The following is a 19665-nucleotide window of genomic DNA, read 5'->3' on the forward strand; positions in this document are numbered from 1 at the left end:
GGACTTAGCCACTTTAGCAGGGGCTGTTAAAACTTCCGACATGACCAAGCAAAATAACCAACTCATCATATTTTAATGTGTGATATTCTGGGTGTTTTTAAAAGGTATGATTTTCTCAGATTTGGGCAGTATTTTAGAAAGTGTACATCAATTTCACTTATTCCTGAGTTTTCCCTACTTTCTATCATTTCTTCCTTCCCAGTTTGAGGTTGGTAACCCATTCTCAAAGTGCATCTCTTTTGGGGATGCCTGGGTGGCTTAGTTCGTTAAGTGACAGCCTTCTGCTCAGGTCACGATCTTGGTGTCCTGGGATCGAATCCTGAATTGGGCTCCCTGCTCAGCAGAGAGTCTGCTTCTCCCTCTGACCCTCCTCTTGCTCTCTCATTCTCTGTCTCCCAAATAAATAAATAATCTTTAACAACCCCCCCCCCCACCAAATACAGCTCTTTTTTTAACTTAGGATGGGGTTATGTTTGGTAAACTCATTTGTAGGTTGAAAATATTGTCAGTTAAAAATGCATTTAATACATCTAAACTACTGAATATCACAATTTAGCCTACCTGAACTGAAATGTGCTCAGAAGACTTACAGTAACCTAGAGTTGGGCAAAATCATCTACCACAAAGCCTATTTTATAATAAGGTGTTGACTATCTCCTCTGATTTTTCGAATACTGTACTGAAGGTGAAAAATAGAATAAGAGGTATTGAGTGTTCGTTAAGTATATTGTTTATTCACTCGTAATTTTGTGGCTCGCTGCCACCGCCCAACATCGAGGAAGAGTATCATACCACACATTGTTAGTCCAGGCAAAGATCAAAATTCAAAATTTGAAGTATGGTTTCTAACTGTATGTGTATCATTTTCACACCATCACAAGGCTAAAAAATCACAAGTTGACCCACCTGAAGTTGGGACTCTGTGGTATTTAAGTTAACACTATGTAAGTTTCATTTCCTGCCACTTTCAGAGTGCTAAATTACAGTGTGTAATGTTGGAATTGGCATTTACATAGAGTCTTCAAGACAATTGAGATTTATATGGAAACTTCAAGATAATGAATTTGCATTAATGAAAAAAGTCTATTACAAAGAAAAAAAATTATTCTGTAATCATTGTTGGGATGTAGTTACTTTCCCACATATAGTTTAAGTTAGTTATAAAGCATATCTGTATTTCTTTTTTTTAAAGATTTTATTTATTTATTTGGGGGGGTGGGGACATGAGCAGGGGGAGGGGCAGAAGGAGAAGGAAAGGGAGAAGCAGACTTCCTGAGTCTGTTTGAGCAGGGAGCCCAACTCAGGGTTTGATCCCAGGACCCTGGGATCATGATCTGAGCCAAAGGCAGATGCTTAACTGACTGAGCCACTCAGGCACCCCCTTATCTGTATTTCTTAATTTTTGGCATTTCTTTGTGAAATTATGTAATTATTCTCTCTATAAGTGCTTTCCATCCCTTTGCACATGATGGCATACATGGAAAGAATAATGTTTGTGCAGTCCACTGAGATAAATGTAGAAGGTAACTCAAGGCTGAAGGCAGCCCAGCATGGTCACAGCCCTTGTCCCACTCCACTCCCCCTGTCCCCCAGGAGCTGAGAGATGGTCAGTATCTACATGCACCTGTAACTGATTCCCAGCTCACTAGTGTCTAGGATACCTAGCAAATCTTAGCTCTGTGTAAGTGCACTTAGTCTGTGAAGCTGTTATAAATAGAATCAATTTTAACTTTCGTTCTTATTTTGGAGAGCATTTTTTAAAACATTTTTTTCTGCAGAAACACTTCTTTCACATGGATGGGATTACATTAGTACCAGTCTGCTCATTCTATATGAATAAAGCTGTAAAATTAAAACCTCAATTAAATGGTTAATAAATGTGAAAGAATTGACATGGTGTCATGGTGTATATTTTAGAGAGAGAAACATTAATGATCTTTAAGTTACAGTGAAATATAAATTCCATGTATACTTGTATATGCTTTTCTATGCATTTGGATTATCTTAACATTCTGTGTCTTACTGCGAAATTATGAAAATGTGCTTTCATTTCTATGAGTAACGTCAAAAAATTTTATAGTTAATTTCAGAAAGATCCTGTTGTCCAAAGGAATATACCTCAATGTACTGGAGTTAATGCAGAAGCATATACATTCTCCAGAAGTTGCTGAAAGTGGCTGTAAAATGCTAAATCATCTCTTTGAAGGAAGGTAATATAGATTCATGCACTTACGCCAAATAGATACTCTCAGACCAGGTAGAATATCAATATTTCAAACATATTTCTGAGAATTAGAAGAAAAAGAAAAGACAGCTGCAGATTGAAACATTGTGGAACATAATCTCATCTCACTGATACTACAGAGTTAGTTTATCTGACCATCGAAAGGGATGATAGAGGTGGTAGAAACATGTTGAAGGTCGTCTTTTGTACTCTGCTTGGTGTTGACCATGTTTCAAAAAATGGCAGTTATACAGCTTGTGACCTTAAAAAGTTTTTCAAATTATTGTATATGAAAGGTATATGAGATAAAAGCAGAATGTGGCTTCTAATTGTTGCTTTTTTCACAGCCAATGTTTATTATTATTCTTTCATTTGCATTAACTTTGTCTTCTCTTCCTGCTCTGGGGGTGAATGACAAGGTGGGGTGGGGAGTGGAGTGGAGGGGTGAGTGAAAGGGAGGGCAGAACTACTGGCTTAAAAAAAAAAAAAACCACAAAACCCATTTAAAAAGATGAAAACTGAATTACGTACAGAAGGTGCTTGCTGAAGGAATGCTCGGGGCCTTTCTGCATTTTATTAGGCCTAAGAATGTGAAGTAACTTTGGTGTAGTCTGAGTAAATTCAGAATTTTGAAAAGAAAAAATAAATGGCACAGATGTTACAGTAAAAAGTTATTTTGTGTCCTGGCTTTCCCACTAATTTTAGCTAACTATTTGATCTATAAATATCAGGTTACTCATTGGCAAAGAGAGATGATAATAACCTCATAAATTATAAAATTTAAAATGTAAGTATTAAACCAGTTAATTTTTACAAAGTTAGGATAATGCCTATACATTTTAAGCACTCAGTAAATCACACCTATTATCATTATTACTGTTATTAAATATGAATAAATGAAATGCATATAGCAAGGTCAACTATAGCGCATCTATAGGCTTTGTTTTTTTTTAAAGATTTTATTTATTTATTTGACAGAGATCACAAGTAGGCAGAGAGGCAGGCAGAGAGAGAGAGAGAGAGAGAGAGAGGAGTTAGCAGGCTCCCTGCTGAGCAGAGAGCCCCATGCGGAGCTCGATCCCAGGACTCTGGGATCATGACCTGAGCTGAAGGCAGAGGCTTTAACCCACCGAGTCACCCAGGCGCCCCCATCTATAGGCTTTTAAAGGAATAGGGTTATATTTTTAACATCAGTCTGGCTAACTGATTTATGTTAATATATATCATATCTTTGAGTCATATTTGTTTTATTTAAATGTTGTCCTTGAATATTTGAGTACAAAGTTTATCTCCAGTGGTGATTTTCATGGTCCTGGGAGTGTGTGAACCTTTATGACTGAGACCAAAACAAAGTGGAATATTCAACAGTTTAAGATCCTGTAGACTGTGGGCAATCCGTGCTCCCGGCTTTTTCCTCCTGTGTAAAATTGGTGAAGTTTTAGTCCTAGGGATTCCAAGTTAACTAGGACCACATGCCTGTGACTAAAGAACTCTATATCCAGTGGGGGAGACCAACATGTAAGCAGATAGTTACAATACTGTGTGAGAGGCCACAGCAGGGATGTGTGAGGGGCACAGGGATCGGGGTGGGGGTGTTTGGGGTGGAGTGACCTAACAAGAGAAGCCATAAGGAGGGCACATGTTTAAACTGGGGCTTACTTGTGAATGGGAGGACTGTATTACAGGGACCACAGAACCACATGACGGGAGGGCAAGGTTCTGATAGGCATGGGTTTAAGTCATTGGGGCGCTGTGTAAAGCAAGGTCTACCTCTTTTAAAGTTTGTAGTATCCACTGAAGTATAGTCAAGTGGCGTTTCTTCAAATGGCAAAGAATAGCTATAACACCTTAGAGAGACTGACTTGAATGCAAATAAAACTAATTAAAAATACCGAATAGGAAGCCCGGTGGTGGTAATTTGGGAGAGGCAGGTTGGTATGTGGTAAAGTGCCCTGACCTTGGGGCTCAGTCAAGTTGGTGTTCCAGTCTTGGCTCTGACCTTCTAGTGATAGGGCCTTGATAATGTAACCTCTGTCAACCTAAACTCTTCATGGAAAATGCCTACTTTTCACATGATAACACCTACTTTCTGGGGTGTTGCTAGTGACCTGTGTGCAGCTCTGGAGGAAGTTGTGTTTTGTGAAACTAAATAAAAGAATTCCCATGTTGCTATGAATTCCACTTCTTGAGGCCATAGGTTAATTAAACAATAATTAAAATATCTATGCTCATGTTACTGAATTCAAATTCATTTTCATATAGCTTTTTTTCTGATAAAATAGAATGGTTCTGCTTTCCTGTGCTTATCTCAACTTGGTGTTTGTACAATGGAATCAGGTTGTACTTCTAATAACACTTCAATGTTCTATCTCCAGCAACACGACCCTGGATACAATGGCAGCAGTGGCCCCCAAAATAATAACAGTTATGAAAAGTCATGAGACATCCTTATCAGTGCAGCTGGAAGCACTCAGAGCTGTTTTACATTTTATAGTTCCAGGTGAGTTACATAATAGATAGGAAAGAGATGGCAATATTAATGGACTTTCTGACTTTTTATGACTTATCTACTTTATATGCAAAAAGTAAAGGACCAGTTTCTCCCAACCAACTGCAAATCTCCCCACTAAATCCAAAATTAAATAGAGAGTAAAAAGATGTGTGGAAGAGTCAGATTAACTCACAAGAAAATTTGATAACTTATTTACACAAGAAATCATTACAAAATAAATCATGGGTTGTTACCTCTAAGGAGAGTGTCCACTCTGATAATACTTTTCTATTTCTGCTGCCATCCAAGTTGTTTTTTTCTTGTCTGAACTATAAAAATATCTGGCTAACATTCACATTTTCTCTTTTGCTCTTTCCAGTCCTTCTTTACTCTGTGGTTGAATTAATCTTTCTCAAATAGCACCACATGACTTTTACTCATTAACCTCAGCAGCTTCTATCCTCTCCTGTTTATGTCCTACTTACCTCTCCTGTGACCTTGTTTGTCCTCCAAATCCCGTTTGAAATACCCGCTCCCCCATTCATTCAACATACATTTATTAAGTACCTCTTATGTTCTAAACATTGTGATGGCTGCACCGCTATGACAATGATGAAAAAGGCATACTGTACTATTAAAGGAGCTTCAAGGCAGACAGATTTGCAAATGCATAATGTCTAGACAGTATGAGTGGAGCTGTTACAGCCATAGGTTTACATAAAAGGCTCTGAGAATAGTGGTGGAGGCCCAAGTAATTTATTCAAAGGAGGAAGTCAGGATTGAGATATTTGAAGTTGAAGGTGTATGAAACTGGCCTGGTGGAAAGGCTGGGCAGGATATTACAGGCAGGAGAGCGTGCACGTGGTCTAGGGTGAGTGAAGCGTGGTGTATGGGGAGATTGGTGTCAGAGGATGAATGTGGAATGACTGGCAGAGGCGTGAAGTCAAGAGCTTGAACACGACACTGAGCAGTGTGTGCTTTTTTAACACAAGTCAATTCAAATTTATTTATTTATTTATGACCACTACCACATGTAATTCTTAACAGTGGTTCTTTTTTTTTTAAGATCTTTTTTTATTTATTTGACAGAGATATATATATATAGAAAGAGAGATCACAAGTAGGCAGAGAGGTAAGCAGAGAGAGAGGGGGATGCTGGCTTCCTGCTGAGCCGAGAGCCCGCTGCGGGGCTCCATCCCAGGACTCTGAGATCATGACCTGAGCGGAAGGCAGAGGCTTAACCCACTGAGCCAAGCAGGCGCCCCTCAGTCCAAATTTATTAAAGGTATTTATAAAAACTGTAGTGTTATGGGCAAATCTGCAATTTACAACAATAACGCTGTGCTGTGGAGGACGACTGTCAGGGCGGAAGCTTCCTCCAGAGAGAGCGTGTTGGAGGCCTTAATAGTCAGATGAGACATGGTGGGGGCCCAGCAATGGAAACAGAGGGAAGCGTGGATTCGAGAGATGGGGAGGAGACAGATTTACAGGACTTTCTGCCTACTGAGAATCAAGGAGGGGATTACTTGTTGTTGGGTAAAATTCCTAATTCTTTTAAAACCCAATTTGTGTGTGTGTGTGTATCTCCTTTTTAGGTGAAATCTTTCTAAATCTACCACTGTCTGTAATCATATCAGTATTTTATGTTTTTAAGACTCAGTACAAGAATATACATTTTTTTCAAGGAGAGGGCTTTCTTCAGTCACCTTTTTGTTTTTTTTAAATCCCCTGGTATGTTGAACTAAAATAGCTATTCGATTAATATATTTTGAATTGAATCATGATGTGCTATTCATAGTTGTCTGACAACTTTTAAGGTATAATTTAACAGACATAATTTTGCTTGAAAATAATACTACAAGTTTTTTTTTTTTGAACTTTGTAGATTCTAAAAAACAAACAAAGTGGAACCATTTTGATTATCCTTAAAGGTGTCAGCCTTAATCTTCTGAGGGTGGATTCGAGTTCTAAAAATAAGCACAAGACATTCAGAACCAAATCTGTTAATTAATAAAATAATGCTCTCTCAGTTCAAAAGCAAATTTTGAATATAATATTTCTTTTCTTCTATTGTTCTTAGGTTGACCCTGAAATAATACTGATAGTCAGTAATCTTTAGATATTTGAAATGATGTATTTAAATGATAGATGATGTTTTTTATAATAATGCTTAGAAGTATTAAACAAGTACCCTTGAAAATAATTTTATAAGTTTAGGATTATATTTCTTGTATGGAAATACATATCAAATGATTCATTTAGAAAGATACCAGTATATAAATACATTTCTTTATTATTAATCATCTACTTTATTCTATGCTACCATACTATACTATGATACCACACCATGCTATCCTGTACTGTACCATACTAAATCTTACCATTCTGTATATCAATGAGTAATTATAGTATCAGTACCCCAGTAGTTTTGAGGTTGATTATGATTCTGGTTTGAACATTGTAGGGTGAGGTAGGTGCTTATAATATCTAAATTCATTTATTAACTAGATCATATTCAGATATTCTTAATTGTAACAAAGGTATATATTATAGCAAAGTTATATAATTCAGTATCCAATTTAGGTTCACATATGGCATATGGTGTTATGTCTCTTAAGTTTCTTTCAATCTAGTACTTTTCAACTTCTCTTTTTTATAACTGGAGTAATGGACTCTGTGGCTTTAGTAAAATAACAATAAATGTACATTTATTTTAATAAAATATGATTTCACTGTTTTTTATTGAATTTTATTAGTTCTAGAGGAAATAATGTAAAATTATTTTTAATATTTTTAATTTTTTATTAATATATAATGTATTATTAGCCCCAGGGGTACAGGTCTGTGAATTGTCAGGTCTATACACTTTACAACCCTCACCATAGCACATACAATGTAAAATTATTTAAGAAGGAACTTGTACAAATTGGGAAGTGTATAGAGGAAGGTAATTGTGAGTATAAAACCACCTCCAGGAGAACAATTAGAGAAACTGAATTTATTTAATCTGGAGATGATTTAGGGTGATATGAAAATTATAACATAGCCCATTCATTTGTAGTTAATAACAATAACTTGGAGGAATTAAAATGTGTCAGTCATTATTCAAAGTGCTTTATGTATATAAACTTTTAAAATTCTCACAGCAACCCTTAAGGCAGAGACTGCTTTGTATGTGGCTGCCATTTTACACTTGATGAAACTGAGGCATTGAGATGGAGAGATTTTAAGGTCACAACTCATAAAACGGGTATTGAACCTATGCAGGCCGACTCCAGAGTAGGCACTTTTAAATACTCGTTTTTGCAACATATTGCAATATATTGAACAGCTGTTACATCTAAAGCACTATGCTTGAAACTCTTGTTGATCTGGAGATGATTAGGCTCTGGATTGTGCCCTCAAAAAGTTTGCAGTACATACAGTTTAAAGGACTATCACGGGGAAAGGAAATTACATTTGCTATGGACATGAGAAACTCAAGTGCTATAGCAGAGACCAGAGATGAAATTTATGGTAATGTTCATTTGGTCTTATTGTAAGAAGGATGCTCTTAGTGGTTATGTCTGCTTGGGAGATGTAATGGGCAGTTTCAGAAATTAACATGGACTCAGTTACTGAAAATGAGACACAGAGAGTTTACGGGACTTGCCCAAGATCATACAGCTGTAGTGAATGTCTGAGCCTGTTTGAATACATTTTAAAATGAGGACTGAAATCTCTAAGAGGGTGGAGATCCATCCAGCCTTTGTTATTCATTGTGGAATTCCCAGCATGTAGCAACACCTCCAGCATGTAGGTAGCCTTCAAGTTTTTTTTGTTAGGTAAATGGAAACCTATATATGGAGCCAGTTTATAGTTCGTGTTATTACAAATTATTAAAATAGAAGATCATAAGAATTGTTTATTAATCACTATTTCTATAGTCAGGTTTTGGAGACATCATTCATTCATAATAATTGTATTATGTACTCTATTATATAACCAATATTTTTTGACTTCCTGTCTTTTCAAGTTTTAGAGTCGTTTTGTTACCATGTAGCTTAATAAGGAATATGTTTCCTTTAAGTAACTTAATACTACTATATAGCCTTACAGCACTTTTAACAATACTACGTGCTCCTTACCATCATAATGCTGAAACTAAAATCTTTTTTCTTTTGGCTTTTGGTCCAGCTGTTCTTTTATGTCTGCATTTCACATTTGACCTTTTTCTGTTGCAGTCCAAATAACTGAGCTTCTCTCAAGTGGTCCATTGTTGCATAAAAATCTTTCAACGTCTGATGAGTACAGCTTAGTCATACAAAAAAGATATTGTTTGCAAAAAAGAAATTGAAAAATCTCTCCACATAGTAACTTCTTGCTAGTTATTTATTTGCTTAATTTTCTTTTTTATTTAATAAGAAAGATTTTTTTATTGGTTTCAGAGGTAACGTTTAGTGATTCATCAGTTGCCAGTACAGTGCTCATCACATGAAGTGCCGTCCTTAATGCCCATCACTCAGTTATCCCAAAATTCAGGAAACATCCACATATACTGTATTTATTTTATATTCAATGATAAGTTGTTTTTATAAATTTCTTAAAGATAAGGGTTGTTTCTTTGATAAGGAACTATACATTAGAAAAAAGTACAACATGGGTATGTATTGTTAGGTTAATTATGATCTTTTCTATGAATTGACAGTCTGCTCAGCTTTAATCTTTATGAGAATTTATTTATTTAGTTATTTATTCATTTATTTATTTAGGGATGCCAGAAGAATCTGGAGAAGATACTGAATATCAACATAAGCTAAATATGGTTAAAAGACAGTGTTTCAAGAATGATATTCATAAACTAGTCCTAGCAGCTTTGAACAAGGTATGTGCAATGTAGGTTTTCTGCCTTTGTACCATTAACTAGAATATGAAATATGGGGATATGGAAGGGCTGTTTTCACTTAAGTTTTCCACCTTCTGTTTACTATGATAGGAGGAAGTTATGTGAGTGGAAACATAAGATGCCAGTAAGGATTAAGGGGGTAAAGAGACGTTTCATTCCATTAAGGGAAGTGTACTCCTGACTAAAGACTTGGACAGGTTCTTTAGATGGCTAGTAACATAAATCCACTCCAGTCTACTCAATCAGAAAAAAAAACTAAAGAGCTAGATGTTCAGCTAAGACTGATAGGAACTATGGCTGCTATTTTCTTTCTTTTGGCTGCTTATCTTTTCAGGCGTAGAAGGTTCAGTCCATGAAGACACACATGGAACAATGTTGAAGTCGTCTTTGATTACATGGGCTTACTTTCATTACCCTCTTCAGAGATAAACTCTGAAATGGTTCAGCGTGCATGGTTTCTTCCCATTTTTAGTCATTTACATATCTATACGTTTGCAGTTTTATAATGACTATAATCAACATTCATGCTAAGTGTGAAAAAAGAGGGGAATTAGATTTATATTGTGGAATGCAATAGGTGTTGATGGAATTAAGAAGGTTTGGAAGTTTATTGTGAGATGAATTGGTCTTTATGAAAGATGTAAGAGTAAAGATGTAACGAATGATTAGAATTAATGTTTTCATGGAAGGAAGAAAGGAGTCAAAGTAGTTAATGGAAATGATTTCTTATGATTCCTTGTACTTTGAAAAATGTCACAGTTAGAATAGCCTGCAGAGAGATCTCCTTTAAAAATTCAATTTAAACTGAATTTTATAATGTAATTGTCTATGATACATTTTAGTTATTTGTACTGAAATCTTAATATGATTTTTGAATATAACAGTATAATGGGTTGACTTCAATTCCAGAAATATTTGATGAAGATCAGTAGGTGGAAGGATCTGTGTTGGGCATTTGGAAGACAAAAGCGAGCATGTTTTGTACCCTTCTATCTGGGCTCTCTTTCGGGGCAGGGGAAAATGGCTATGCATAAACCACTTATTCTGCACTGGGACTCATGAGCTATATTAGCTTTATGGACACTATTCTAAGAATGTAGAGGAGGGAGCAGTTAATTTTATTCATGGTATGTGTTGGTGAGAAGCAAGAGGTACCAGAACAGCCTTATAGATAACTGTGATCCTGGATAGCCCATCTTTTCCGAAGTTATTGAATAGGAGTGTGATAGGGTAGAAGGAGTCAGGAGTCAAGAGACCCAGCTCTACCTGTAAATACCATGATGCTGAGAAGTCACTCAGCTCTCAGGTCTTACTTTCTTTTTGCTAATTAGTTCCAGAAGTTGTTGAGAAATCTGCTGCCTCCTCCCTTTTCCCACCCCCCTCATTACAACAACTGAATAATAATGACACAGCATCTCACTAAACAGTGACTTTCATTTGTCCTTCCTCCCTTTCTCTCCCTCCCTCCCTTCCTTTCTTCCTTCTTTCTATTCCTTTTTTATCTGTCTGAAAGGAAGAGAGAGCACATAAGTAGTGGGAGAAACAGGCTCCCCACTGAGCAGGAACCTGATGCGGGTCTCCAGTGATCCCAGGATTCTGGGACCATGACCAGAGCTGAAAGCAGATGCTTCACCGACTGAGCCGTCCTGATAATAAACTTTTAACTTTGAACATCTGAGTTTAAGATGACTGGTGTCAAGCAAAGAGTAATGTGGGCTTAGCTAGAGCTTAAGAGAGTTTAAAATTGGGTTTTGAGTTTTCTGCTTAAGGGTTTCTGTGTCTCAATTTTTTTCATCAATAGCATAGGGCTAATAATAGTGTTTCTACATTATAGTATTGGGAGGATTAAATGAGTTCATACACATAAAAGGCTTAAAAGAATGTCTGGCACATAGCAAGTGCTACATGGATTTTGGCATTATTATTATGGTTGTTACGATTGCTGTAATGCATTTGTGTATAAAGTCCCATCCATGGATAGAAAGGATTTCAAAAAAGAACTTTGGGGGACACCTGGGTGGGTCAGTGGGTTAAAGCCTCTGTCTTCAGCTCGGGTCATGATCCCAGGGTCCTGGGATTGAGCCCCGCATCGGGCTCTCTGCTCAGCAGGGAGCCTGCTTCCTCCTCTCTCTCTGCCTGCCTCTCTGCCTACTTGTGATCTCTCTCTGTCAAATAAATTAATAACATCTTAAAAAAAAAAGAACTTTGGAAAACTTTAACACAGAAAGAAGAGATTGTAAAGAAGATGGTCCAATGAATGGTTTTAAAGTTTGAGAATAATTAGGGATGTGCCATTTCGTGGAAATCAAAGGAGGAAAAAACAGCAATTCAATTGTTAAAGGACTTTTTTCTTTGATTAAGACAGAAGTCTGATTATATGAAATTAAGGGGTGATGAGAATATAAAGGGAGTGGGTATAGATGTTTCTATTAATAAGCTTAGAAATGGAGGAGAAGTTGTAGCTTGATGGAAGGGAAGGCCAATGAAGGGACACTCTCTCTCCCACTTAGGAATTTTTCATCTTTGAGGAGGGTGTTTAGCCCAAGGCATGAACTGTGGCCATCAATTGGGGTTTATTGCGAGGACAGTGAGTCCTCTCATTTCATCCCCATAACAACTCTGCTTTCTTAGGGTTGGTGGGAGGTGAGGAAGCTGAGACAGACATGAGCCATCCCTCCAGTTTCACTGTGAACCCCTTTGAACTTCTTTGTATTTCTTGAATAATACCTTCTGAGTAAATGCCACTTCTGAGTAAATGTTATTTCATTCATTTTGAGTGGAACGGAAATGGAACTATTAGTTTTTTAAAGTGGAACTAAGAGGCAAAATTTAAACCTAAATTTAACTTGCTCCAAATTACTACCCAGGGAGTTGGTAAGATGACAATAATGACAGGAAAAAGTCCAAAGGGAGGCGAGGATAGGAGAGTGTTGTTAAAATGGTAGGATGTCCAAGCTGAGCAATTAGGGGGTGGAGGAGAAAGGCACAGAATGAGAACCCTATACAAAAAAACCTCCCACACCCTATACAAAAAAAATTGCTGAATGAGGACAGGTGAGAGGCATTGGAAGATAAGATTGGAAAAGAATGAAAGTCTGTTTGTTGACTTGGAAATGAAAGATTGGAGGGTAGTTGGTTTTAGTTGAAGAAGCTACAACAGAACTTGAGGTTGACTTGAAGCTTAACTCTGTGGTGTTCCATGGTGGTGTCAGTCAGAGATTAGGAGTAGAGCTGCCGTGGAACTAGTGTCTGTGAAAGCAGAAGTCCTGTGAAGGATAACATTGCAATTTTTGAATGGAAAGCTGGGCATTTACAGCATGGCAAAAGTTTGTAAAGCATTGTGGAAAAGCAGAGCTGACCCGTCCCATGTAAGAGTTAGCTACATGTCACAGACGTCGAAAGAGGGAAGGTGTGATTGTGGTTGTCCATTGTGGGAAGGTGTATTGACTGTTTCTCCTCAGTCAATGAGTAGGATAGTCTGGAAAAAAAAAATAAATAAAAAGGAAGTATCCTCTATTAGAATACCTGTAAATAATGTCAAATCATCCAGAGGAGTTGATTTTAAGAAGTAGAAGAGGTAGAAATGAACCTCTTGGACTTCCCCCCCCTTTTTTTTTTTTTTTTGACTCCTGAACTTTTAAGGGGAGACATTTATATTCATGTCCTAGACATCATACAGGTTAGCTATGTGACTTGAATTCTTGTTCCTGCATCTTTAAAATTTGGGGAACCTATTACATAGGTTGCTGAGGGGGAGTAAATGAGATTTGGCACATAAAACACTTAAAGAGCAAATTCTCAATTGCTATTTTCTATGGTGAGAGTCAGCATTGTATTTTGCCGGTTAAGTACATAGGCGGTGGGATTGAACATCCCTAATTTGGTCTCATCTCAGCCATGTATAATCTGTGTGACTTTAGGGATACTCAAGCCCTTTAATCCTCAGTAAACTCAGCTTATAATGGGAAGGATATCGGTATGGATTTAAGATTCTTGTGAAAAGAAAATGCATGTAAAATACTTAGTACAGAAAAGATTCTCAGTAATCATTAAAATGGTAGCTCTTATCCTTAATAGTAACTAAAAAGTAGTTAGTAATACAAAGCAAAAATCAGGGGAAATAGTCTTTATGTAGACTACCTAGTTTATATTTTATCAGCCTGTAGCTGGCTTTAACTAAGGTAAGTATTAAGAACCCATTTTATTTTATTTTTTAAAGATTTTATTTATTTATTTATTTATTTGACAGAGAGAGAGAGAGAGCGCTCACAAGCAGGGATAATGGGCAGGCAGAGGGAGAAGCAGGCTCCCATTGAGCACGGAGCCAGATGTGAGGTTGGATCCCAGGACCCTGGGATCAAGACCCGAGCCGATGGCAGAAGCTTAACGACTGAACCACGGAGGCGCCCCTTAAGAACTTATTTTAAATAGCAAATATTAATTGTCCTTTTGGTTTTAGTTCATTGGAAATCCTGGGATTCAGAAATGTGGGTTGAAAGTGATTTCTTCTATAGCACATTCTCCTGATGCGCTAGAAGTATTGTCCTTGGAAGGTGCTATTGATTCTGTGCTTCACACGCTGCAGATGTATCCCGATGACCAAGGTTGGTACAATTTGAACTCAGGATTTAGGACAGATTTTTATAGGCCTTGGCTGTTGGTTGGATGTCTTTAATTTTTTTTTTCAGTTTTGAGATTTAAGACAATTAATTTTATTTTTTTCCCCTTTATTTATTTATTTTTTAGAAATTCAATGTCTGGGATTAAGTCTGATAGGATGCTTGATTACAAAGAAGAATTTATGCATAGGAACTGGGCATCTGCTGGCAAAAATTCTGGTTTCCAGTTTACAACGATTTAAGGATATGGCCGAAGTACAGATTAAAGTATGTGCATTGTCTTGAAGGGAGTTTGGGATTTTACAAAGATTTCTCTTTCAGAGCATTTGGTACAATTCCCATTTTGCATAAATGGAGATATTCTAGTTAATTAAAAACCATTTATCATTTTGTATTTTAATTATAGAAGGTGAAGAGAATTGGATTGAATCACTAAATATCATGTGTTTCGTTATTAAATCTCTAAAATCAGTATGTTTATTTGCCATTTGTCTTTTTCATGAAAGGGCAGAGAATGTCCTAAAGAAATTCCAGCCAACTGAGCTTTATTTGCTTAGATTTTAGATAATAGAGGTTATAATTGTTTCAAAGTTTATCATTCTCAGTGTTTTGTTGTGGGCTACTTACCTCTAATAATCTTTCTCCTTGATTTTATTTCTTGCAGTGAAATGTTTTAAACATTTTTCATCAAGCAAAATTTCACATGTAATACATAATAACTGTTACATATAAGGAATGGAAGATACTGGTTTAGAGGAGTTTAAGAAATAAATTGGCTCAGATCTTTTTTTTCTATCTTGTATTTATTTTTATTGAAGTATATTAACATATCAAATGCCATTAACTTCAGGGTACATCGTAGTGATTCAGTATTTTTATATATTACAAAATGATCTCCATGTTAACTATAGTTACCATACAAAGTTATTATAAAATTATTGACTATATTCCCTATGCTCTGCATAATATCCCCATGACTTATTTATTTTATAACTGGAAGTTTGTACCTTCACTATTTTGCCTGCCCCTCAGCCCCTCCCCACTCTGCTAACCAACACTTTGTTTCTTATATCTTTGCCTCTGTTTCTGTTTTGCATTTTTTTGTTCATTTGTTTTGTTTTTTAGGTTCTAAATATAAGTGAAATTATATGGTATTTTTCTTTTTCTCTTAGACTTGTTCCATTTGGCATAATATCCTCTAGGTCAATCTATGTTGTTGAAAATGGCAAGATTTCATTCCTTTTTAATGGTTGAGTAATATCCTGGTGTGTGTGTGTGTGTGTGTGTGTGTGTGTATCACATCTTCTTTATCTATTCATCTATCAATGGACACTTATGTGGTTTTCATATCTTGGCTATTGAAAATAATGCAGCAGGGAACATATAGGTGCATATATCTCTTTGAATTGGTGTTTTCATTTTCTTTGGGTAAATACCTTGAAGTGGAATTGCTGGATCATATGGTATTGTATCTTTAATTTTTTTGAGGAACCTCCATACTGTTTTCCAAAGTGGCTGTTCTAATTTCCATCCCCGTCAACAGTGTACGAGGAGTCCCTTTTCTCCATGTCCTGACAACACTTTTTATTTGTTATCTTTTTTATAATAGCCAGTCTGACGTGCATGAGGTGGTTTTTGTGGTTTTGATTTGCCTTTTACCTGTTTGCTGAGTGATGTTGAGCATCTTCTTATCTGTCTGTTGACCATCTGTATGTCTTCTTTGGAAAAATGTCTATTCAAATCCTCTACTCATTTTTTAAATTGGGTTGTTTGTTTTTTTTGGCATTACACTGTATAAATTCTTTATATATTTTGGACATGAACCCCTTGTTGGATGTATGGTTTACAGATACTTTCTCCCATTCATTTTATTAGATTACATTTTCATTATGCTGGTGGCTTCCTTAGCTGTGCAAAATCTTTTTAGTTTGATGTAGTCTCATTTGTTTATTTTAGCTTTTGTTGCCTTTCCCTGAGGAATATAGTCCAAAAGAAATAATGCTGGGACAAATGCCAAAGACTTTACTGCCTGTGTTTTCTTTTAGGAGTTTTATGGTTTCAGCTCTTTCATTAAAGTCTTTAATCTATTTTGATTTAATTTTTGTATGTGGTGTAAGATAGTAGTCCAGTTTTATTGTTTTGCATGTAGCTGGTCTAGTTTTCCCAATGCCGTTCATTGAAGAGCCTATTTTTTCCCCCATTGTACATTCTTGGCTTAATTGATCATATATGTATAGGCTTATTTCTGGGCTCTCTATTCCATATCATTGCCTTATATGTCTGCTTTCATGCCAGTACCATACTGTTTTGATGACTGTAGCTTCGTAGTATAGTTTAAAATCAGGGAGCATGATACCTCCAACTTAATTTTTCTCTCTGAAGAGTGCTTTGGCTATTTGGGGTCTTCTGTGGTTCTACAGAAGTTTTAGAGTTATTTGTTCTACTTTTGTGAAAAATGCTATTGATATTTTGATGGGGATTGCATTAAAGCTGTAGGTTGCTTAGAGCAGTATGAATATTTTGATACTATTGATTTTTTCAACCCATGGGCATCATGTATCTTACCATTTATTTGTGTTGTTTTCAATTTCTTTAACCAATGTTTTATAGTTTTCAGAGTGCGGGTCTTTTACCTCTTTGGTTAAATTTATCTTTAGGTATTTTATTCCTTTTGATACAATCATAAATGGGATTGATTTCTTAATTACTCTTCCTGATAGCTCATGATTTGTGTACAGTCATAAAACCAATTTCTATATATTAATTCTGTATCCTACAACTTTACTGAATTCATTTTATTTAATAGTTCAGATAGTTTTTGGTGATGTCTTTAAGGTTTTCTACTTATAATATCTGCAAATAGTGACAGTTTAACTTCTTCCTTCTCAACTTCTTCCTTTTCATCCAAACTTGGATGCCTTTTATTTCTTTTTCTTGACTAATTGCTGTGACTAGGCCTTTTAAAACTGGTGAAAATGGGCATCTTTTCCTGTTCCTGATCTTAGAGGAAAAGCTTCTAGCTTTTCACCATTGAGTTTGATGTTAGCTGTGGGTAGGTTATATAAGCCTTTTATTATGTTGAGGTAGGTTCCTTCCATATCCACTTTGCTGACTTTTTTTCCCCCTAAAGTTAGCAAAACAAGTAGTCTCTTTAAGAGTTCCTGCTTTGGTTGTTTTTTTTTTTTTTTTTTTTTTTTTAGCAATGGAGTTTGCAGCTTCCATAAATCACACTCAGCAAATATTTTTGTAAATGGCAGAATTAACCAGGAATAAAAATGTGTAGGCTCTGTCCTCCATACAGACATTATTATTAAATGAGATAATGTATGTAAAGATTTTAATTATAAAGAGCTGAACACACACATACTTATATTAAAAACAATAATGTTGTTTTATAAATCTGCTTTTTATAATGTGCCTCACCCTAGGATGACTAAAGCCAAGCCAGAACTGATTAAAAGTAATTCTAGAGAAAGGAAATAAATTTGTACAGGTACAGAGCTCTCAGTTTACTCAGTATTAATTCATACAGGTGTAAATCTTAGGATCTCTATAGTAGAGATTGTGAACTGTTGATCAGTGGGCTCAATTTCACCTGCCAAAATATTTTATTTGGCCAGTTCAGTGTTTATAAGTTTTTATTTTGAATTATGTGCCTTTGCACATTTGTATTACTTGCTTTGCTGGTGCATTCATTTGAATTTGCAGGGACCTCTAGTGGTAGGTGGACCTCATGCTCTCAGACATGCATAAATTAAGACTACTTCTCTTATTTAAATGTTAGTAAATATTTGTAGAAATTCAGCATCTTAAAAGCTCAAAATAATAATTGCATTGTTTAGACAATTTCATTAATATATTGAGAAATAATAAAAATTTTGAAATTTCAATTTATCTTTTCGAGTTTACTCAAGTTAAATAATAGTAAACTCATAATTTCATTATTTCCTTAGAATATCTCATGAGTGGAGAGCCTGGACAACTCTTAGGAATATGTTTGAGGTCGTTCTAAAAAGTAATGGTGTGACTTATTAGTTCTTTATAAATAATTTGCTATAAGGATTAAACTTCAGAATGCCTTTAGAGCTTTTCTCAAATACACTCAACATGAATGAAATCTAGGAGCATACATTTGTCTGCTTGGGGTTGAAATTTCAGAAGAAAGCACATTCACACACACAAACACACACATGCAGCACAGCACAGAAGAAAGGGGGAAATACTGGTCTATCTAGAGAAACTAATCTGTAATCTTGTAATAAAAAATACACTTTACTGCCAGTTTGGGTGTATACCCTGCCGATTCAGCTATTTCTAATATTAATTAATATCTGGCTTTCATCCTGTAAGTATGGCTTCGACAGGAATCTTTAAAAGCCAACTTTTAATGCATTAGGTATTTTTTCTGCTTTGCTAGACAACAGTTTATTACCTGGCATTTTATTTTCTATGTGCCTGCTGTATTTCTTAGCAACGAGAGAGCAAGGTGTGTTTATAGGATTGTTTCAAGGTTTACAGCTTTTAAGTACAAACCCAATAAATACATCTACTTAGTTAAGTGTCATATACAAACTGTTTTATATTATTTATTTATTCTTTTGGCCTAGAATTGCTTATTATTTATTATTGCCTATTATTTTGGTCACATTTTCAGGGATTTCAGACAATCTTGGCAATACTGGAATTGTCAGTGTCTTTTTCCAACCTGCTGGTGCATCATTCCTTTGATTCTGTGATATTCCATCAGATGTCTTCTAGTATCATGGAACAAAAGGATCAACAGGTACAGGGTTTTACACTTATATGCTAACTGTTATGTATTTAGCTAACTCTAATTCTCATTTCCGTTCTTTTTAGTTTCTAAACCTTTGTTGCAAGTGCTTTGCAAAATTAGTTATGGATGACGAGTTAAAAAGTGTGCTGCTAGAGAGAGCATGCGATCAGAATAACAGTATCATGGTTGAATGCTTGCTTCTGTTGGGAGCGGACGCCAATGGAACAAAGGAGGCCACGTCTTTAATTTGTCAGGTAAATACTCAAGGCCTGACTTTTGTGTTTCCTGTTATAAGACTCTACCACTGTACAGTTCTTCCTTACATCCTATTATTCTTTACTATAGAATTTGCCAGTTAATTGCACAATTGCTTGTGATTTGTGGTGGGAGTTTAGATTCACAGAATTTCAGAGGCAAGAGCGTCCTTGAGGTATATGCAGTCGAAACCTTCATTTTACTTGTTTGCCTACCTTGTTATGTGGATAAATAACTTTCCAAATGTGTCTCTTACTATGCGTCTCTCTGCAAATTGTTCTCCGGGCACACTCCACACAGCATCTGGATTTGTTTTGATCATCTTTCAGCCATTTTCTCTCTGTTTTCAGTTTCTCTGCTAGAAAATTCTGTCCTTAGGGCTACTGCGTGTGGCCATGTAGGCTGTATACTGCACAC

General features: G+C 36.0%; 1 protein-coding gene across 2 annotated transcripts in view; it reads left to right on the forward strand.

The window, feature by feature from the left end:
* Positions 1 to 19665, forward strand: part of LRRK2 (leucine rich repeat kinase 2) — a 132336-nt gene that overhangs the window by 23976 nt on the left and 88695 nt on the right. For both annotated transcript variants that reach the window (XM_059402899.1, XM_059402900.1), the window contains exons 12-18: positions 2081 to 2210; positions 4600 to 4724; positions 9467 to 9579; positions 14060 to 14204; positions 14347 to 14486; positions 18874 to 19002; positions 19077 to 19247. In XM_059402899.1, the coding sequence (XP_059258882.1) occupies positions 2081 to 2210; positions 4600 to 4724; positions 9467 to 9579; positions 14060 to 14204; positions 14347 to 14486; positions 18874 to 19002; positions 19077 to 19247 (953 nt within the window). The remainder of the gene's footprint in view (positions 1 to 2080; positions 2211 to 4599; positions 4725 to 9466; positions 9580 to 14059; positions 14205 to 14346; positions 14487 to 18873; positions 19003 to 19076; positions 19248 to 19665) is intronic.

The sequence above is a fragment of the Mustela nigripes genome, chromosome 6, assembly GCF_022355385.1.
Source record: "Mustela nigripes isolate SB6536 chromosome 6, MUSNIG.SB6536, whole genome shotgun sequence".
Lineage (NCBI taxonomy): Eukaryota > Metazoa > Chordata > Mammalia > Carnivora > Mustelidae > Mustela > Mustela nigripes.